Source organism: Schistocerca gregaria, chromosome X (assembly GCF_023897955.1).
Source record: "Schistocerca gregaria isolate iqSchGreg1 chromosome X, iqSchGreg1.2, whole genome shotgun sequence".
Classification (NCBI taxonomy): Eukaryota; Metazoa; Arthropoda; class Insecta; order Orthoptera; family Acrididae; genus Schistocerca; species Schistocerca gregaria.
The window spans coordinates 855,380,886-855,401,385 of record NC_064931.1 but is presented as its reverse complement, the minus strand read 5'-3'; the positions used below and the strand labels follow the sequence as shown (position 1 = coordinate 855,401,385).

Here is a 20,500-nt window from a genome sequence, read left to right as displayed (position 1 = left end):
GCAATGCGGTATTGTATTCAGTGATGTATCTATGAGATAACAAATCTAATGAAAGATTTCTATGGTTTAAAAATCCTACACTATAGTAGGTAATATGAGGAAAGTATGCTTAGCAGTAAATACTGTAAAATTTTATTTACTTGCAACTGTAAACTATTTTCAGTTGGTTTTTATTCCAGGTGTGATTATTAAGTCTCTTACACAAAAGCATCAATGACTTTGCAATCACAGTTATATGCTACTGAAGCATCTACATAAAGTGCAAGCAAAATGTTTTGAACATTTTCTTCAGTCTGCTGTTACCTCCATCCAGTGTCTTTCCATAGACTTCATTGGACCAGTTTCCACACTGCTTTGTATATTCACTACATGCGGACATCTGTAACAATTCATGCAAATATTTATGACGGCAACAAGGAAAAGTAATAACGAAATAGTAAAGGACACATTTATTATTGGGGAATTCTAAGACCATCATTTAGTAACGTGATGAAATGGTTGTATAGTGCAGCTCAAAACTACAACCATTTCATTTTTTTTACAATGCACTGTTACTACAAAAAAAAAAAAAAAAAAAAAAAAAAAAAAAAAAAAAAAATAAATAAAAAAAAAAATGCCCAGTCTGTCTGCATAATATATCACCATTAATATGCAAGTGTCACTACAACCACTCTCTCGAAATTTTTTTATCTTGTAATGCCTTTTTCCAAACCAAAGGAGTACTTACAAGAGTCTCTGGCATTATTATCCTACCCCTAAATTTGGTGATATTTTTCACCAAGTCCTGCTGTTTACTGCTCCATTAATTTTGCCGTCCTAAGTTCTTTCCGTTAATGTAATTTCAGCTTCATTTTATTTTACCAAACAAGGTAGTCCAACAGCTTGTAAGCCATGTGATGATCATTGCCTCAGTGACACAAAAAACTTTAGCAGCAATAACTGTACTAAGCTAGCTTAAGGAGAGTGATTAAAAACGAAAAAAAAAACACTGTATAACACCTGAAATTATTAATTCAGTTAATCAAATTAAATCTATATCGGCAATAGTTAAAACAGAAACCTGGGAACTGTTAAGGAATGTGAGGACTTTGCTATTAAAGAAAATGGGCAAATAATAAATGATAGCAGGCAGGTAGCCAACATACACTAATGGTCATTAAAATTTCAAACCCACAAGAGATAGCAAATAATAAAATTTTACATACTGTGCTTACACAGAATAGTAGGAAAAACTTATGATTAAATTTGTAAGCGATATAGGGGTATACAGAGTGCAAAATTTAGTGCACTGAGTGGACACCTAACCTCTGGCAGCAACAATGGCTCCAATCTGGCTGGGCATTGAGTCAAACTACACTTGGAGGATTGAGACAGGTACATCATTTCATACTGCTTTAACTCTAGGCCAGAGATAATCAATCATAGTGGCTGTGGCTGGAGGGCAAGGGCATACCAGTCTCTCGACAATCTATAACTGGATATTTTAGGTGAGAGATCTGTAGAACATGCTGGCCACAGTAACAGCTGAATACACTCAGGACTGAGACAGATCCAGACACCATTAGCAACATGCAGTCTTACATTATCTTGTTAAAAGATAACTCAGCAACAGGCCACAGCCACCCAACTTAACACGCCAGAAATGTAACAAATGCTATTAAGACTACTAGTAACTGAGTCTCCACAGACACATACATTCATTGTCATGCTGTAGGCAAGATTGGGACTCTTCTACAAGGATGACATTGTGTCACTTCAGTGTTCAGTATGGTCGCTGGGTGCACCATTGACAGCACAGCTCTCTGTGGCGCTACATCAAGAGAAGCTCCATCCTGACAATCTGCAGTGATACAGAAGTTGTTGCCCTGTCCATGTGGATTCTTATCTTGCTGCAAATGAGCCAGTTTCCTCACTCAAGGTATGTGATGTGGCTCCATTATCTTGCACATCCAAATGAACACTGATATTATCTTCACTCATGATGGACGCGATTTCAGAGACCGCACATCCATACAGTTTGCAGGCCCACTTACAGAGGCCACCTGGGTTGGCCCCATGGCGCACTCTGGTGAGCCGCCAAAGAAAAAGTATTATTTAAGTGATCACAAACGAGTGCTCGGCTCATTGTATAATCTGTATTATTGTTGTCCACTCACTGTGTTCAGTGCTATGAACAACCTGTACTTCATTGTGTCTTACATGTTGCTCTGTTAAGTATTATGTTCCACAAATTGTGTTTGTTCTTCCTATAGCAAACCTGGCGACAAGTGAGGGTTACATTTTCTCCACGTGTTAGTATCAGTGCTCAGTCACCTGACAAACATTCTGATTGCCCAGCAGCAAGCTTTCACAAAATAACAGCAGCTTCTTGTATGTGTGTTTGCAGCAGGTTACTCTCCCATCAGAGCAATGGTCGCCCTTTCCTGCATACGATGAATCGGCCGAAGTCTGGGACTCCTACAGATTAGATAAGATTAATACTAGTTCCATGGATCATGAATACGATATTTCGTAATGGAATGTTATGCCAACATTTGCAGATTTTTCGTGTGGGTGATGCAAACCTGTGTAGGTGTTTCTTTCCTTCCTGGCTTTCACCACGCATTTATCAGTTGTTGTGCCAACTTGCGCCTTTGCAAGAATCGGCCAGAGTATTATTTGATGAAATGTGCAACCTTCTCTCAACCTATTACTGTGACAGAATGCATCTCACTGCAACACATGTAGAATTTTGCCATTGTCAGAAATACCCAGGCCAATCTTACAAAACTTGGGCTGCAGAATTACATGGACTGAGCCATTGTCGGGAATTTGTCACTAGTACCCATCACGAATCCTACACTGATCGCACGGTTTGCAATGTTGTTATTTGTCTGGCCCCAGATGGGAAAGTCTGTAAAAAAGCATTTCAATGTGATAATCGGACAATTGCAGATGTGCTCAATATAGCACAGTCCTTTGAAGCGTCATGGGCCTCAGGCATTCAGATTGCTGCATAGGGGAGTTATTGGAAATTGCTCAGTCATCCCTTTGCAACAAGTGTCGAAAGAAAGGCCACATTGCATCAGTGCGTACCTCCTCTTCAAACATGGTGGACACAGTAGTACTGGTGGACATAAACTGTACCTCTAGAATGACTGTCTCCCCAAACAAATTGTTTGTTGACTTGTGCGTGTTTAACAAACCATTAATAATGCAAGTGGACATAGGAGCAGCAGTAAATTTTGTTGGTTGGTTGACTGATTGATTTGGAGCAGGGGACCAAACTGTGAGGTTATCAGTCGAATTGGATTAGGGAATGATGGTGAAGGAAGTCACCCATGTCTTTTCAAAGGGACTATCCCAGCATTTGCCTGAAGCTGTTTAGGGAAATCCTGGAAAATCTAAATCAGGATGGCCAGACGCGGGTTTGAACCACTGTCTTCCCAAATGCGAGCCCAATGTGCTAACCACTATGTCACATCATTCAGTGGCAGTGACTTTAGTAAATACACAAATGTACGCGGCTTGGGCTCCCCTCTCCTCAAACAGATTTTACGAAAGATGGTTAGCTACAATAAACAGCAGATTCCGATCTTAGGTCAGTTCTCCTCTCCTGTCTCTTAGTAATCTGTTATTCGCCCTCTCACCTTCCTTGTTGTGGATCATTCCCATACTGCAGACATGTTAGACTTTGATGTGTTTAACACTTTTGGTTTCTCCATTACCAAGAGGTAAATTTAGTATCAAATCACATTCTGTATTGGTAATTGGAGTCCCTCTGCATTGAGTTTTTGTCATTGTTTTCCTGTGGGCTTGGTTGTGCTACCAGTTTTCAGTTCCACTTTAATTAAAGAATCCGTCCACCCTCGTTTTTTTGGGGCACAGCACGTCTGTCGCACTGCGTGACTCTGCCAAAGCCGAATTAGACCATCTGATGCTACTCTATGTCATTCAGCCTATTTCTTCCAGTGAATGGGCTACACCACTGGTCATCGTTAAGAAGCCGGTGGGTAAGCTTCACCTCTGTGGAGACTTCAGTGTCATGATTAATGCATAGTCAATGATAGATACATCCCCTTTGCCCCACCCTGATGAGTTGCTTGCAAAATTATAAGGTAGCCATTGCTTTTCCAAGATTGGTTTGTCAGAAGTGTACCTTCAGCTCCCATTGGATGAGGCCATTAGACACCTTCTCATTGCCAAAATACCTTTCGGCCTGTACCAATATTGCTTGCCTTTTGGCATTGCTAGCACACCCAAAAGTTTTCACCATTTTTTAGAGCAGCTGACAGACTCTGTACTGGGCTGTATCAATTACTCCGACGATATCACTGTTTCCGGTTCTTCCACTGAAGACCACCAACCTTTGTTTTCTGTTTTGCATTCTGCAAGTCTAAAGTGCAATCCTACGAAATCTCATTTTTTTTCAGCCGTCAATTAAGTACCTAAGTTTTGAGGTTTCTTGTACTGGGGTCATGCTGTTGCATCACCATGGTGATGCAATTACGGCTTTTCCATGGTCGGTCTCTGTTAAGGAGCTGCAAGCATTTCTATGTAAAGCTGCATTCTATCTTAAGTTTTTATCAGACGCATCCACTGTTGCTCAGCACCTGCGTGCACTTTTGTGTGAAACTGTGCCTTTTTTCTGGTCCCCAGTTCATGATAGAGCATTCGCTTTTCTTAAATCTGAACTTAAATCTGCCCCACATCTGGCCACTTTTCAGCTAAGTCAGTATCTAGTGTTGACTACAGATGCCTCTAAGCACGGTGTTGGTACACAAATATGCCAACAGGTCTGAATGACCCACTGCTTACACTTCTAAGACTAACTTCCACCCAGCAGCGGTATTCTCAGGCTGAAAAGGAGGCTTTAGCGACCGTGTTCATCCTCAAGAAATCTCGTCTTCTTGTATGGGGGGGGGGGGGGGGGGGGGCGCTCTCTTGGCCTCCGATTACCATTAATAGAACCATTAACCGGTGGACGGCATAACACACCAAAGCCTAATTTCCCCTTCCAATCACACCGGACTCTGCATTAGATCGGGATGAATTGTTTTGTTTCTATTTTGATATTCAGAACCAAAATGCGATCAAATGTTGTCCCTTCACTAGTGCCACGATAGCATCAGCTGTCACCACGGATCACGTACTTAGTTGGGTTCTCTCTTTCGTGCAACACAGTTGGCTGGAAAAACCTGCCGGGCTGTGCTATGGCTATCTCGCATTATTATTTTTCCCTCCAGCACTATCTTTCTGTGATTCATTAGGGTTCTTTTGCTAGCTACAGAGGACACTGCTACCAGAGTTTGTGATTCTTGCTTCCTTACACCATAATGTACTACGGCTTACGCATGTCGGTCATTGGAGAACCTCTCGGACCAAAGCTTTGGCCCGCCAGTATCTGTATTGGCTGGGTACTACGTTCAGCAAAGGTAGGCCCACAGGTGTCTTTTTCCCCCTGGTCAATGCCAGGCACCCACAGGAGCATCTGCATGTTGATTTTGCTGGGTCCTTCATCAATCAGTACTGATTCATTGTAGTGGATGACTTTTCCAAGTTTCCCTACATGGCACATTATCCGTCCAAGTCCCGGCAGCTACTATATTCGCATGTCTAAGATTTTTGCAATTGAGGGACTTCCGTATACTGTGGTTACTGGTAATGGTCCCCAATTTGTTCCTTGAAAATTTGCATCTTTTTGTCAGGGTAGTGGTGTTAGTCATCTCACAGCTCCCCCATTTCATCCTGTCTAATGTCGAGGCTGAAAACACGGTTCGGATGTTTAAAAATCAGATGCAGAAGTATGTATCTGGCAGTTCCCCTGAAGCTGCTTTAGACGGTTTTTTGAGTCTCCAGTGGGAGACAAGAGCCTGGCTGAGCTGCAACATGTACACCAACCACAGACCCTCCTCCACCAGCTGCATCCGATCCCACGCCCACTGGCATCACTGACTCCACGGTGTTTCCAGCTGGGTGCACCTGTTTGGGCTTGTGGTTTCGGCTGCTGGTCAGACGGGATTCCTGCCATCATCAAGTGTCATCGGGCTCTGGTGAACCGTCGAAGAAACAGTATTATTTAAGTGATTGGAAACGTGTGCTCAGCATATTACATTACATGTATTACTGTTGTCCAGTCAGTGTGTTTAATGTTACTCACAACCTGTTCTTTCTGTATTTTACGTACTGCTCTATAAAGTACTATGATCCATAAATTGTATTTGTTCTTGCTATAGCAAACACTGTTTCTGTCCTTTAGCGCACCAGCATGTGGGACTGTTCAGATTCTGTACGGCATTGAGTATAGGCCTCAAACCCAAAGATACCGTAATTTGAAGAGCACAAAATTGTTGTTGCAAAATCATTGTTTGATAAACAGCACTCACAATATACTGCAATCTTGCTACTGTCAAAATCTGACGTGCTGTTTTACATTTCCTTTCTTACACAGGGCACTCTATTGTCTTCTCACGAACCAACATTCAAATGTGATTTCTAAATGAGAAAACCACTGTGTAATGATTTCCTATATACAGAACGAACATGGAATTGCACGGAACTACTTTTGTTATTGTGTTGAAATGATAATCACTTGCATAGCCAAGAATTAATTTCAAATTATCGTTTGTTTCATGCCACCTTCATGACATCGTAATTTTGATGGCCGGCTGTGCGTTTAATGATCATTTCCTTGAGGCAGCTCAGGAAACCCTTGAAGCAGCTCAGGACACTTGCATGAAAACTTCACGGGATAAAGCAATAAAATATTTACAAGAAACAATCTTGCATAAAGAAAGGCAAATCACAATTACTCCCTGCTCTGTCAAATATTTTAAGAATGTAATTACCTCCCTCAAAGCAAAAACTCTTGTGTACTTGATAACATCTCAAGTAAGGCACTAAAATCCTGTTCTTCATACGCATGCCGTGTGTTTAGTCACATATGCAATACATCACTATCACACGAGATATTTTCAGATAGACTGAAATATGCTATGGGCAGACCCCCTTACATAAAAGCAGTAAGGCAGTTATTAATAATTACTGACTAGTCTTATAACTTACCTGCTTCTTGAAGGTACTGGAAAAAAAAAAATCATGTATGCACAAACAATAACACATCTTATTAAAAATATGATACTTAGTTTCAATCTGCATTGCAAAGGGGTTTCACCACAGGTCATGTTATTTTCTAATTCATTAATCAGCTCAAATGAAATTTAAAAGACAAAATTTTTCCAGCTGGTAGTTTCAGTGACTTGTCAAAAGCACTTGATTGTGCAATTCACATTGTTACATAGAAACTCAAATATTATGGCATCACTGATGTTGCTGGTAACATTTTTTCCTCATACTATTTAACTAAGAAGATGCAGAACATAGCATTCAGAGGCACAGAGTGTGTATACAGCAAAACAGACTCTTCAGAATGGAGAATAATATATACTATAGGGATCAATGCTGAGGCCACTCTTGATCTCGTTATACCGGGTGGTTATAATTAAACTTTCCCTGCTTAACACATTATAACACGGAAACTAATTACCATACAGCTACCAGACTTTGCAGCATAATGCCACGAACATGGGGGAAGAGAAATAATGCAGAATCAATTCAACTGAAACATTTTTAATGTGCTGCTATGGTACATCATACCATTAAATACCAGTACTATCACTGCTACAAAAGGGGCTCAATATGGTGCCCATCAGTGTCCAGGAGAGTCTGCAACTGCTGGGTTGCATTCTGCACAGCAGAACAAAGCATGTCCTTGGGTATGCTGGCTACCTCTCTTGATATGCTGTGCTTCAGATCACTACATGTGTGAAGGTTTCCCCTGATAAAACCTGCCCTTCAGGTAGCCCTAAAACCAGAAATCCCAAGGACTGAGATCAAGTGATCATGTTGGCCACGCATTTGGAAATGATTGGCTGACAATTCAATCATTTCCAAATGTGTTTCAGGGGAGCTGGCAAACTTTACGAGCGATGTGCAGTGTGGCCCCACCATCTTGCTTGAAAACAGCTGACTTCAATGTGTCTCTCACCTGTAGGGCGGGTATGCAGCCATGAAGCCACCCCATACGGTGACACATTCACCATACAGAGGACCTTCATGCACAGTGGCTAAATTAAGATCCTCACACACAGCAATTCTGTGTGTTCACTTCACCCATCAGAGAAAAATGGGCTTTGTCTGTCCATGGGATGGTCCAGAGCCAGCCCTTGTCAAATTTAATCCTCGCGAGAAAGTGGAAAGTGAAGCCATCACACCCGTTGTGCATTATGAGGTGCAAGCTGCTGCACGATATGGATCTTGTACGGATACCATTTGAGAATGGTACGAAGCACTTTCCATACAGTGGAACTGATCATCAGCCTCTTCCCCAAGCAACATCCAGTTCTCCCATCAATTTGAACTACTTCATCATTCTCAGCACAGCAGGTAGAGAAAGAGTACCCTTCCATAATCCTTTCAGCTGGTGATGTTCTCGAAGTGCAGCTGCAGCATTACTGTTGGTTTGATAATAGAGCTTCACCAATAACACCCTGCTCGTTTTGTCCAAGCTCAGGTTGACACATCCACAAGTGCACTGCGACTGGTCAGGTGTTTGAGACTATTTACCACGATAATTGATCACGGCACCTGGTGGTCATAGATGGAACTGGACGGTGGCATAGTGACCCAATGCAATCTTGCACTCCATACTCTGTACATGAATGCTACCAAGGTTTGAACTCATATGGTAACTAGTTTCCATGTTTAACATGTTAAATAAGGAAAGTTTAATTATAACCACCCAGTATATAAATGACCTGTAATTACAGATTTGGTTCTATCATTGACTTGGGAGATGAACAGCAGGTAAACTGTGACTATCTTTTGATTTTGATTTTCTAGTGGCTTCTCTAATATGAACTTTTTTGCCTTTCAGATTTCAGATGCTGTTTAGCCATTAGCAATGAGACTGACTTTCCTGGAACAAGTCTACAATGAAATTACTGAAAGACTGGTTAATATGAATAACACAAAAGAAATTGTGGACAAGGACAAATTAATGATATATGGATTCTACCAATGGCAAAAACAATGGTGACAAAACTTAAATACGGGATGGCAGTGGATAGTTCTTACACCAACCAATCAAACTGGGTAAAATCCAACCACTTTGGAAATTACCAATGAGAGAAATGCCCTGTGATGCAAAAATATACCTACAGATTGAGGGTTAGACCAGTAGAACCATTAGTACAAGAAGATCCTCAAAAATGCAAGGTAAACACACGTTACTGAAACACCAAAAGGAAGAAATGTTAGTGGATAACAACCAATACATCCAAGAATCGCCTATCAGGTGAATTCTATAAAATGACAGACAGAAATCCTGAATAATTTTATTGCTGTTAAGAATAGCAGCAATACATTAGCAAAGGTAACAACAGCATGTCAATGTAAGAGGCTAAAGGGGTTAGAAATAGTGAAAAAATGTTGATCTAATACATCACTTGAGATCTAAAAAGGTTTACAGATTACTAAACCTAATACCACTGTATACACACACACACACACACACACACACACACACACACACACACACACACACACACACACTTGATCAGCAATTTGAATGTCATATTAGAAAGCACTTGTGCTATTATTTGTACAAATACACTTTCATGGCACTTACTACACATCAATAATATCACATACCTTGAAGTGATACGTTGTGTCTGAAAGAAGATCTACAAACAGATAAACATTCATTTGGTCAGCTGAGCTTATCGACTCTTGCCTGTAGGTTGTTGTTCCATTATTTTGCAGAACAAGATGATAGTAATGGATGTGATCTTTTAATTCAGCTGGAGGTAAAGACCACCCAATTGTAATTGAATTTATTGTGACACCTTTAACAGATACTTCAGGCACAAAGTCTGGATCTGAAATAATACAAAGATTATACAGTGACAATCAACTAAGCAGCTCATGGCATGGAATTTCTCTCCCTTTATATGTAATTAACCCATACGACTAAAAATGCTTGCCACTGACTGACGTTACACCATGAAACTTATTTTTATTAGATGTCCCACAAATGAAACCTTTACACGTACATGAGAAAGTTTAATACCGATATTTGCTTTCGAGACAATTTTCCTGTACAAGTGTTAGTAGTTTTCCTCACCTTGTAAAAACAACTCCCTCACTCGCATTTCATGTAATGGACGATTATCACAATATCAGCTATCAAGAGTAAAATGTAAATGTTTAGACACCCTAACAGACACCTACATTAACGTAGTAGGAAAATTGTAACAACGAGAAGGATATGCAAGGCTAGACTAAAGTAATACCACAGGTTAAGTGTGCAGCAATATAGGAATCATTACAATTGAAGAACTATAATTAACTCTCACTTCAGAATTCAGTGTGCTGTGAACCCCCACATCCTGCAATTAGGGCCTGTGAACGTCGTAAAATAGAATCCAAGAGGCCACAGACACGTAGAAGTGCATAACCATGTGATGAAATCGATCAACAAACTTTTCTTGATCTTCAAACTGTGTCAAAAAGGCTTTTGGCCAAATTCTCTTAGGCCATTGTTTAACAATTGATAAAACAATACATTTATGAAAAATTATGAAATCACAGATGCACATAAAACAGTATTTTTTGACACAGTCATCTTGGTTCTCAGTGCACTCTGTGAGCCGAAGGATGTGCCTTCTGATACCTTCATCAAAAATGTCTCCTGTACCTCTTTGCCCCTTGTTTTACAGCACTCTGGCCCTCATTGTCCATGGAAAACCTCTTACCACTCGCAAACAACTTTAGAGAGATTAAAAAAACGAAAATTTAAAGTCTCCAGATCAAGGCTGTGAGTGGTGCAGGTGATGTCCCACGACTGAATTAATCCAAGAGTTGGTGTCACTGGCTCTGTGGGGACGCGCACTATCGTGCAACAAGCACATGCCCTTCATTAATGTCTCCCTTCCTTTTTCCTGCATTGTCCTCCATAGATTTTTTAGGATTTCATACCACTGCCCGTAATTGTTTCCTATAGAGCAAAAACCCAACGAGAAGACTTCCTGTATGCTCACAAAAGACAGGAGCAATGGTTTTTCAAAAGGAAACAACAGTTTTGAATTTTTTACCCAGTGGTGGGGGGGTATGTCGCCACTGCATCGATTCTATTTTCTCCTCAGGGATGTAATGGGTCACTCATGTTACGTTGCCAGTCACAACAGGGTCGAGGATCTTTTCATCTTCCACTTCAAAGAGCTTGAGAAATTTCCAGGAAGATGCAATTCTGTTAACTTTGTATTTATCTTTGAATTGTTTTGGTGCCCACCTGGGAAACAGTTTTCAAAAACCAAATGGTCCTGTAGTGATTTCATGCAGAAGCAATCTGGAGACTTCAGGAAACATTGTTTTCATTTTTGTCAAGTCAACTGACAGTCACCACGAATAATTTTTTGATCTTGTTCTGCACCTCATCAGCCATGATTGAAGCATGTCCACTCCTTTGTTCTGCCAGCTTTAAAGTTACGTCACTTGTACGCATTAGCAGAATTCTTGAAACTACCCTCATAAAGAGATTTGTTTTTTTAAAAAATCTGAAACATTACATTTCCATCTGCAAGACAAAACTGGATAATGCTCCTCATCTCAAAGTTTGTGGAATTTGGAACAGAGACACTCATTTCATCATGACACTCTAACAAGAGTTTTCAGTGGACTTGACAAATGAGTGTGAATTCTACTACCAAAATCTTGCCCTTGAATGCAGTGCTGCCAGCTTTGGGAAAAAAATACCCTTCAATCATCAGAGACTCAGAAATATTCTTAATTTCTGGACATGCTGTGATTAACCATGGACTGTGAAGAAGAAGATTCCAGGCAATCTCATTCCAGATTATTTTATGAGTAATGTATCAAGATGGACCACACAGATGAGGAAAGCAATGAATGGAATATTCCAGAATTTGAAACACGAACATCTGCTAGCATTAGTTTCTTAGAAGTAGATACCTTAGGGGTTGCGAAGCAACTCAAATCGCTTGATACGGGCAAGTCTTCAGGTCCAGATTGTATACCGATTAGGTTCCTTTCAGATTACGCTGATACTATAGCTCCCTACTTAGCACTCATATACAACCGCTCGCTCACCGATAGATCTGTACCTACAGATTGGAAAATTGCGCAGGTCGCACCAGTGTTCAAGAAGGGTAGTAGGAGTAATCCATTTAACTACAGACCTATATCATTGACGTCGGTTTGCAGTAGGGTTTTGGAGCATATACTGTATTCAAACATTATGAATCACCTCGAAGGGAACGATCTATTGACACGTAATCAGCATGGCTTCAGAAAACATCGCTCTTGTGCAACGCAGCTAGCTCTTTATTCGCACGAAGTAATGGCCGCTATCGACAGGGGATCTCAAGTTGATTCCGTATTTCCGGAAAGCTTTTGACACCGTTTGTCACAAGCGACTTCTAATCAAGCTGCGGAGCTATGGGGTATCGTCTCAGTTGTGCAACTGGATTTGTGATTTCCTGTCAGGAAGGTCGCAGTTCGTAGTAATAGACGGCAAATCATCGAGTAAAACTGAAGTGATATCAGGTGTTCCCCAGGGAAGCGTCCTGCGACCTCTACTGTTCCTGATCTATATAAATGACCTGGGTGACAATCTGAGCAGTTCTCTTAGACTGTTCGCAGATGATGCTGTAATTTACCGTCTAGTAAGGTCATCCGAACACCAGTATCAGTTGCAAAGTGATTTAGAAAAGATTGCTGTATGGTGTGTCAGGTGGCAGTTGACGCTAAATAACGAAAAGTGTGAGATGATCCACATGAGTTCCAAAAGAAATCCGTTGGAATTCGATTACTCGATAAATAGTACAATTCTCAAGGCTGTCAATTCAACTAAGTACCTGGGTGTTAAAATTACGAACAACTTCAGTTGGAAGGACCACATAGATAATATTGTCGGGAAGGCGAGCCAAAGGTTGCGTTTCATTGGCAGGACACTTAGAAGATGCAACAAGTCCACTAAAGAGACAGCTTACACTACACTCGTTCGTCCTCTGTTAGAATATTGCTGCGCGGTGTGGCACCCTTACCAGGTGGGATTGACGGAGGACATCGAGAGGGTGCAAAGAAGGGCAGCTTGTTTTGTATTATCGCGTTATAGGGGAGAGAGTGTGGCAGATATGATACACGAGTTGGGATGGAAGTCATTACAGCATAGACGTTTTTCGTCGCGGCGAGACCTTTTTACGAAATTTCAGTCACCAACTTTCTCTTCCGAATGCGAAAATATTTTGTTGAGCCCAACCTACATACGTAGGAATGATCATCAAAATAAAATAAGAGAAATCAGAGCTCGAACAGAAAGGTTTAGGTGTTCGTTTTTCCCGCTCGCTGTTCGGGAGTGGAATAGTAGAGAGATAGTATGATTGTGGTTCGATGAACCCTCTGCCAAGCACTTAAATGTGAATTGCAGAGTAGTGATGTAGATGTAGATGTAGATGTAGATGTACCTGTCAGTCTTCAAAGAAGGTTTATGTGATCCTCATCATATGTTAGGCCATTGTCCTGTTGAGTTATCTTTACAGGAGCAGTCTCTTGGGCACTAAATCCTTCCTGATGCAGTGATTCACGTTCCACTACACTCAATATATAGGAGTCAAGATCACATTGTATCCAATAATGTTCCAAACTATCACACTTTGTGTAGATACCATTCACTTCTCAACAACAATTGCTGCCACTTTCAGTCCCACAGTAGCATTAACGCTTATGAAGCCATTACTGCAGTACAAGTTGATGCAAGACTTGTTTCAAAACATTATACTTTGCTACTCATCATGCCAAAGACTGCATTATGTGCACATTGCAGTCATGGACATATGTAGTTTATAGATAATCGAAGTTGCAATGGCACAGGTCTTCTATCCAGTTCACAGTAAGTAACATTAAACCACTGATGGAAAGAGGCCCATGAGCGATAATATGTTCACAGTGAATCAACAACTGTGGACAAAGCTCTACAGTCAATTGTTGCCATATGGACAAGATGACACATATCCCATGCTGTGGTCACACTGCATAGACATCTATCATAATAGTATGATGTGTACAAGCTGAAAAATGATAATATGGGGTTGGGTTGGGTTGTTTAGGGAGGAGACCAGACAGCGAGGTCATTGGTCTCATCGGATTAGGGAAGGACGGGGATGGAAGTCGGCCGTGCCCTTTCAAAGGAACCATCCCGGCATTTGCCTGGAGCGATTTAGGGAAATTACGAGAAACCTAAATCAGGATGGCCAGACGCGGGATTGAACAGTCATCCTCCCGAAAGCGAGTCCAGTGTGCTAGCCACTGCGCCACCTCACTCGGTATCATAATATGCCAGACCCATCTACAAATAGATTTGATCTCAGAGATCGAAATAATAAACAGAGCTCTGTCACCAGTAGATGCTGGAGGATGCTGCTGCTCCATCTGGATGTGGAGAGTCAAGGAGCCCAAATATGATGCTGCAGGAAACACAAGCGAGGGGGGGGGGGGGGGGGGGGGTGCTATCTCCCTCATAGGCCGATTTATTTGCACAACTACCAGAAGTTGATATCAATAGAATGGAGGGAGTAAGTACTCGAGGTACTGCCTATGACATGGCCACAGTTGAGGCAAAATTCAATACCACTGGGCCATGATTAATCAGAGATCTTAAGTTACTCACTTTGGTGATCAAAGGGGGAGGGGGGTGGGGTGGGAGGCAGGTCATCTCCAAAACTGACACAGAATGGTGGTTGCTCACATGGGGTGTTCCCATGAAGTGGCCAATCACACCAGTCTGAATTAAGTTGTTCGTACAACTGAAAGAGACATGCCCAAATCATCAGCATTTAGAGCTCCGTATTGAGGGTGGGAAATATAGCTTCATATCACAACAGCAGACCACAATTTTTAACTTCCTCAGGCATTAAATCTCCCTCACAAGTAAGGCTGAATACCCAACTGTCAACCTTGTGGTCTGGTAGGCCTTGGCATACATGACAATGGAGTGAACCCTCCTCTTCTCCAGATTTGTGTGTGTGTGTGTGTGTGTGTGTGTGTATGTGTGTGTGTGTGTGTGTGTGTGGTGCTCCTCTGCCTGCAGTAGTAAGTTCCAATGAAAAATTAAATCTCATACAATGTTCCAACTCTTATAGGGTGTTACAATGATAAGTATGTCAACAAGTTTCTTCTAAGAGAGTAATGCTCAGGACTGGATAGGAGTTGGTGTGGGTAGGAGTTGGTGTTCCAATTAAGAGGGAGGTGGTTTCTCCAAATACATTATTGATATTATATACAAATAATATTGGATTAGTTGTTAGAAAGGACCCTCCATCAGTTCAATTCCAAACCAGGGATTGAGGGGAGTAAGCGTCTACAAGTTGCTTGGTTTTCTTTCTTCCTATGGTGTGGCCAAGGAGGAAAGTTCTTGATGTCATAATGATCTGCACTGAAACATTCAGATCTGTCCAGAGAGACTTTCAGGGTGTCACAACCAATGACTGATAACTCTTTTACATAATCACAGGACAATGGCTTAAAAAGACAAAACTGGTTTTGAAACAACTGAAAGATTAATAATAGCTTCAGTGAGGAAAAATACCTCATTCAATCCAGGTGCTACCACCACATGAACTGATTACTATGCTGGGTATTGGGCAACTTTATGGCCTATACTCCTGTAAAAAGCTTGCAAAAAGTAGAGGTCAGACCCAGATGAAGGTATCACACACAAGTTAACCAAGATGAGTGTAGTAACAATACACAAACAAATTAAGTGGAACAGCCATAATCGATATGCTATAAACAACCCAGGTTGTGATAAGGAGTGTACATGGACTGCAAACAACAGTGCAACTTGGTATTTTTCACATCAGCAAATCATTGCAAAAGATGAAAGAAGCAATAAATGACAGATAGAGCCCTAACACTTTGGATATGTAATCTGGCACTGAACCAACAAGCAACATTAAACTAAGACTGGAATACAACACAAGTTTCCATGTCAGGTTAGACTCCCTGGGGACGTTTGGGTGTTCACAAAGGATGGCAATACAAACAGTTACAGGCATCTTTGATTTCATGGAGATTGTCACAGTAGTCAGCTGGTTAGGTGTGCACATTAAAAGTAGAATTATATGATTATGATGTGATGTGTCATGATTTATCCCAACACTTTAGCAAAGGCTGGAGGAATGTAATTTAACTAGTAATCTGATACTGGCCAATGTTATAACATGCCCTACTGTTTCTTACCTATTCTTACTCATACATCTAAAATATGCAAAATGAATTTAAGTTAAATTTAACTAGTACCTGAAAACATTATAGTTGTCCACCATGAATTAGCTGTTGAGGGTCTCAGATTGGTGGAAAACTCACTGTTGTGAAGCTGTTAGTATATGGTTGCTGTAAATGTTGAATGTGAGATCCTACACCATCAATCCCTACACCAGCTAATTACCTTGTCAACCAAATGTTAAATCTTATCTTTGTATAAAAGCCATTTTCTTGTGTTGTCTGGCACTGTCATTCTCAAGGAAAGGAGAGGATGCTCCACATGTGGATGAACTCTTTGCATTCGAAACTCAATTACAGTACATTGCTTCCACACACCTTCACAGTTACACTACACACCGTCACATTACACGCTACAATTCAGAGCCCTCTAGGAGAAGAGGGCTGCAAATATGTAGACAAGAAGAATAAAGATATAGAATATCAACAACGTCTGTTTTATTTCAAAAGCTTTAAGAGTTTTCACGTAAAAAATTCAGAAGCGTTATTTCCGCAAGCCCTCATACAGTAGTGGGAAATGGTATAAAGGTATGGAAATCTGTAGGAAAATTAACATTGTTCGTTTTGGAATAGATGCACACAGTGTATATGCGATATGAGATCCAGGATAATGACAAATGTGGTCAAATGGTGTCACATATAATGTCAGTAGACATCAATGATTCAGGTGGTAGAAGGTGGAACTCAGTATAAAGGCAGTCAGCTCTATGCACTGTTAGTGTGTGTGTGTGTGTATATGACTTCCCTACAGATAGGAAACAGACACCATTAGTGAAAGTGCATATTGTGTACATAAACCATGATTGCGACATATCCACACTGAAAACAGTTGTTGCACGATGAAAAAGCAAAAATTGGTATGTAGAAGGAACTCCCTACTTGTCAAATCACCAAGACGCTGAACTGTTCAAGTACAGTGAATTATAATTTTGTTAGATTCAGTGCACGATATGGACAGGACAGAAAATATGACCAAAGTAGAAAACTATTTAAGGCATCAAAATGGTTACTTTTGCACAGAGCAAGGGCCACAGACTGTTATTCTTCTCAACTTGGTGCTGATTTGCACGTGTGGCAAATTTTGTCAAATGAAAACAACTTGCATTCAAGAAACAACTGTAGAAACCTGCTCTAACACAAACAGACTTGACTGGAGTTTGTTGAAAAACTTATGTCATGGAATTGAGAATGGGATAAAGTGATCTTCAGTGATGACACGTAGTTTAATTTAGATGGTCCAGATGGATTTCAGTAAGACTGGAATGAGCAGAGAATAGAGCGAAAGCTAAGAATGATCAGAAGTTTTGGTGGTGAAAGTGTTATGATTTGCCAGCATTTTGCACTAGAGATAAAACACACATTGCTTTGGTGAACACTAGAGCAAACTCTAATACTGTATGCACACTGAGATGCTAGAGACAGAGTGGATCAAAATGTATGAGGACCTAGGGAACGAAAGTTTAATTTTTCGTCAAGATAATGCATTTGTGCATGTTTCTGCACAAAGAAAAATGGTTTAACAATAAAGACATTGATATCATGCCCTGGCCTCCAGGTAGCCTGGATATTAATCCCATGGATAACCCTTGGGGAATATTTGCAAAGCATGTTATCACAATGCAGGCAATTTGAGGTCTTATGTGAGCTGAAAAGAGTGAAACGAGAAGAGTACATGATAATTTCATTGCAAAAACTACAAACACTAAAAAAAATCAATGCTGAGAATTTTTTATGTAATTAGGAAGAATGGAGTTGTACAAAGCACTAACAATGCAATAACACAACAGGACATGCGTACCTTTATACCCTTTTCCAACCAGGAAATGCAAATGCCTTATTTTGTTACTCATGTTATGAAAGAAACTATGCAATTCCATCATTACTGTTTATGCCTTATATGTATCTACTACTTCTATCTTCCATAATAAATTCAATACAGGTATGCTTCAGATACTACTTTCCTAGGAATCCTGCCTTCCTACTGATTTCACTACTGTACGTGATGAAGCAATATTTTTTTCCTTTCCTTTAAAAAAAAAAAAAAAAGAAAAAAAAAAAAACTATGCAGTCTTACACTCTCTTATATCATACTAACTTCTGCATTAAACATTATAATCAGAGTCATACAGCTAGAGTAACAAATTTCATTTCTCCTCATTCACTGTCTTTTTAGACTGTCAGTAAACCAATCGCAAAACAGATATTTAAAATTTAAACAGGAAACAAACAGTATTTACTTATATTTAGGCACGAAGTTGACAAAAACTTCTTTAAACTGCCAGGTATGTTGAGGCACAGACTGTTCAATGACTCTTGTTTACTTACTATTATGTCATGCTCTTAACTTTAAAAGTCAGTGATGAAAAAAATCAGATAATTCTGACACATTTGATCCTGCAAGAGTTCTGTTAAGATGCTGGCTCTCCAACAGATTAAACAGGTATGTTGTATTAATGGAATTTTTTTCATTTAACCCTTCACTACCAATTTTTTTCAGAGTGAAAGGTGTTAATGTATGATTATTTTGATGTCATCATCAAAAGTAACAGTATGAAAAAATTATTTCCCGCCATTTCATTTTCCAGTGTGGGGAGGGACAGGAAATGTGTGTCCCACTGTTGTTTTCTCACGGATCCTATGTGTCCCCGCGGTTATGAAATCCTGTACTTTCATTTACAATATATATTTTCAGAAAGGCTCTTGGATCATATTTTTGATTACAAATATTTGTTATTTCAGTAGATTATTCCCAATGACAAGCTCATTATAATTACATGCAAATTCGGTCTTTCAAGTGACAGTCACAAAGATTCTCTTACGTGTGACACAATGTGAAACTGTTTTTGCACAAAGAAATTTGACACTTGGTACAAAGCAATACTGTGCACCAAAGTCCCACTGGTTCTGTGATAGCCTATTGTTGGACACATGTCACAATGTTGGTGAAAGTGTTAAGCTTGCTTATAACCATGGGAAAGGACTAGGTCTGTGCAATGGAGACAACAATTTCGAAACACAGGACACACAAATCATCATGATGAAATTTTAGAACTAATGTCCAGAAGAAAAAACTTACCTTTTTCTAATGTACTGACTGGTGTTGGATGAGTATAAAAATTACTTGTTCCAATGGAGTTTTTTGCATAAAGGCGTAGAAAATATGCTGTATTGGGTTCAAGATCTTTTATCACATAGCTTGTGTTACCGCCTCCAATTTTCTCCTGATTGAACATCCACTGGACAGTTCCATTCTTCATGTGCTGTACCACAAGAAATAAGGAAGGCATTTGTTTATTTCTTATAATACAAAAATACTTCATATTTTCTACTACCAAACAACAAACTACAACTGACAATAAAACAAGCAATATGTATTCATCAGATAATATAATACCTCATGGTCTCTTTCAGTCAGCTGCCTCTGAAAAACAATAAAAGTAGTGTAGAAAAGGGGGGGGGGGGGGAGTCACTCACAGAAATGGCTACAAAATGAATTAACAGATGTACTACAACAGCTTCATGTCCACGTGTAGGGAAGCCAGTAATGAACTGTCTATGATAAATACAATATTTATAGAAAGAGCAACCATATCATGTGAAGCATTTTGGTAACAGCTGGATGTTGCAACTTTTTCCTGGAGACTGAACAGTCGGTCTTTTCATATAATTCATAGGAACAATTTGTCTATTTTAATACTGACTGCATAGTATCATTTGCCCAAGCCGTAAACAATAGATCAATGTTACTGAAATATGCCAATCACAAGATGTTAGTTGTGTTCCGATACTGGCAGCAAAAATAATTTATACCTAAACAATATACAGCCTAATCTCTCTGTATGCAAACTTTAGTTTAGATTATCCACGAAACACTATTCACTGAAAACTGGCATGTCACTGTCAACAGATCTGTTGTTGTGGTCCTCAATCCAAAGACTTGTTTGATGCAGCTATTCATGCTAGTATATCCTGTGCAAGTCTCTGTATCCCTATGTAACTACTGCAACATACCTTCTTGCTGTGCTCATCCCTTTGTTTACTACTACAATTTTTACACCGTTATTTCCTTCCATTATTAAAATGGCAACTCATTGATGCCTCAGGATGTGTCCTACAAACCTATCCTTTTGTTTCAGTCAAGTTGTGCAATAAATTGCCATCC

The 20,500-nt window shown here is 40.0% G+C and overlaps 1 protein-coding gene across 1 annotated transcript in view; it reads right to left on the bottom strand.

Moving 5' to 3' along the window:
* The window catches only part of LOC126299594 (tyrosine-protein phosphatase 69D), a 365,347-nt gene that overhangs the window by 227,815 nt on the left and 117,032 nt on the right, over positions 1–20,500 (bottom strand). Inside the window, exons 7-9 of the mRNA XM_049991615.1 lie at positions 19,415–19,598; positions 9,691–9,917; positions 304–379 (exon numbers count right to left, since the gene is read on the bottom strand). Of these exons, the coding sequence (XP_049847572.1) occupies positions 304–379; positions 9,691–9,917; positions 19,415–19,598 (487 nt within the window). The remainder of the gene's footprint in view (positions 1–303; positions 380–9,690; positions 9,918–19,414; positions 19,599–20,500) is intronic.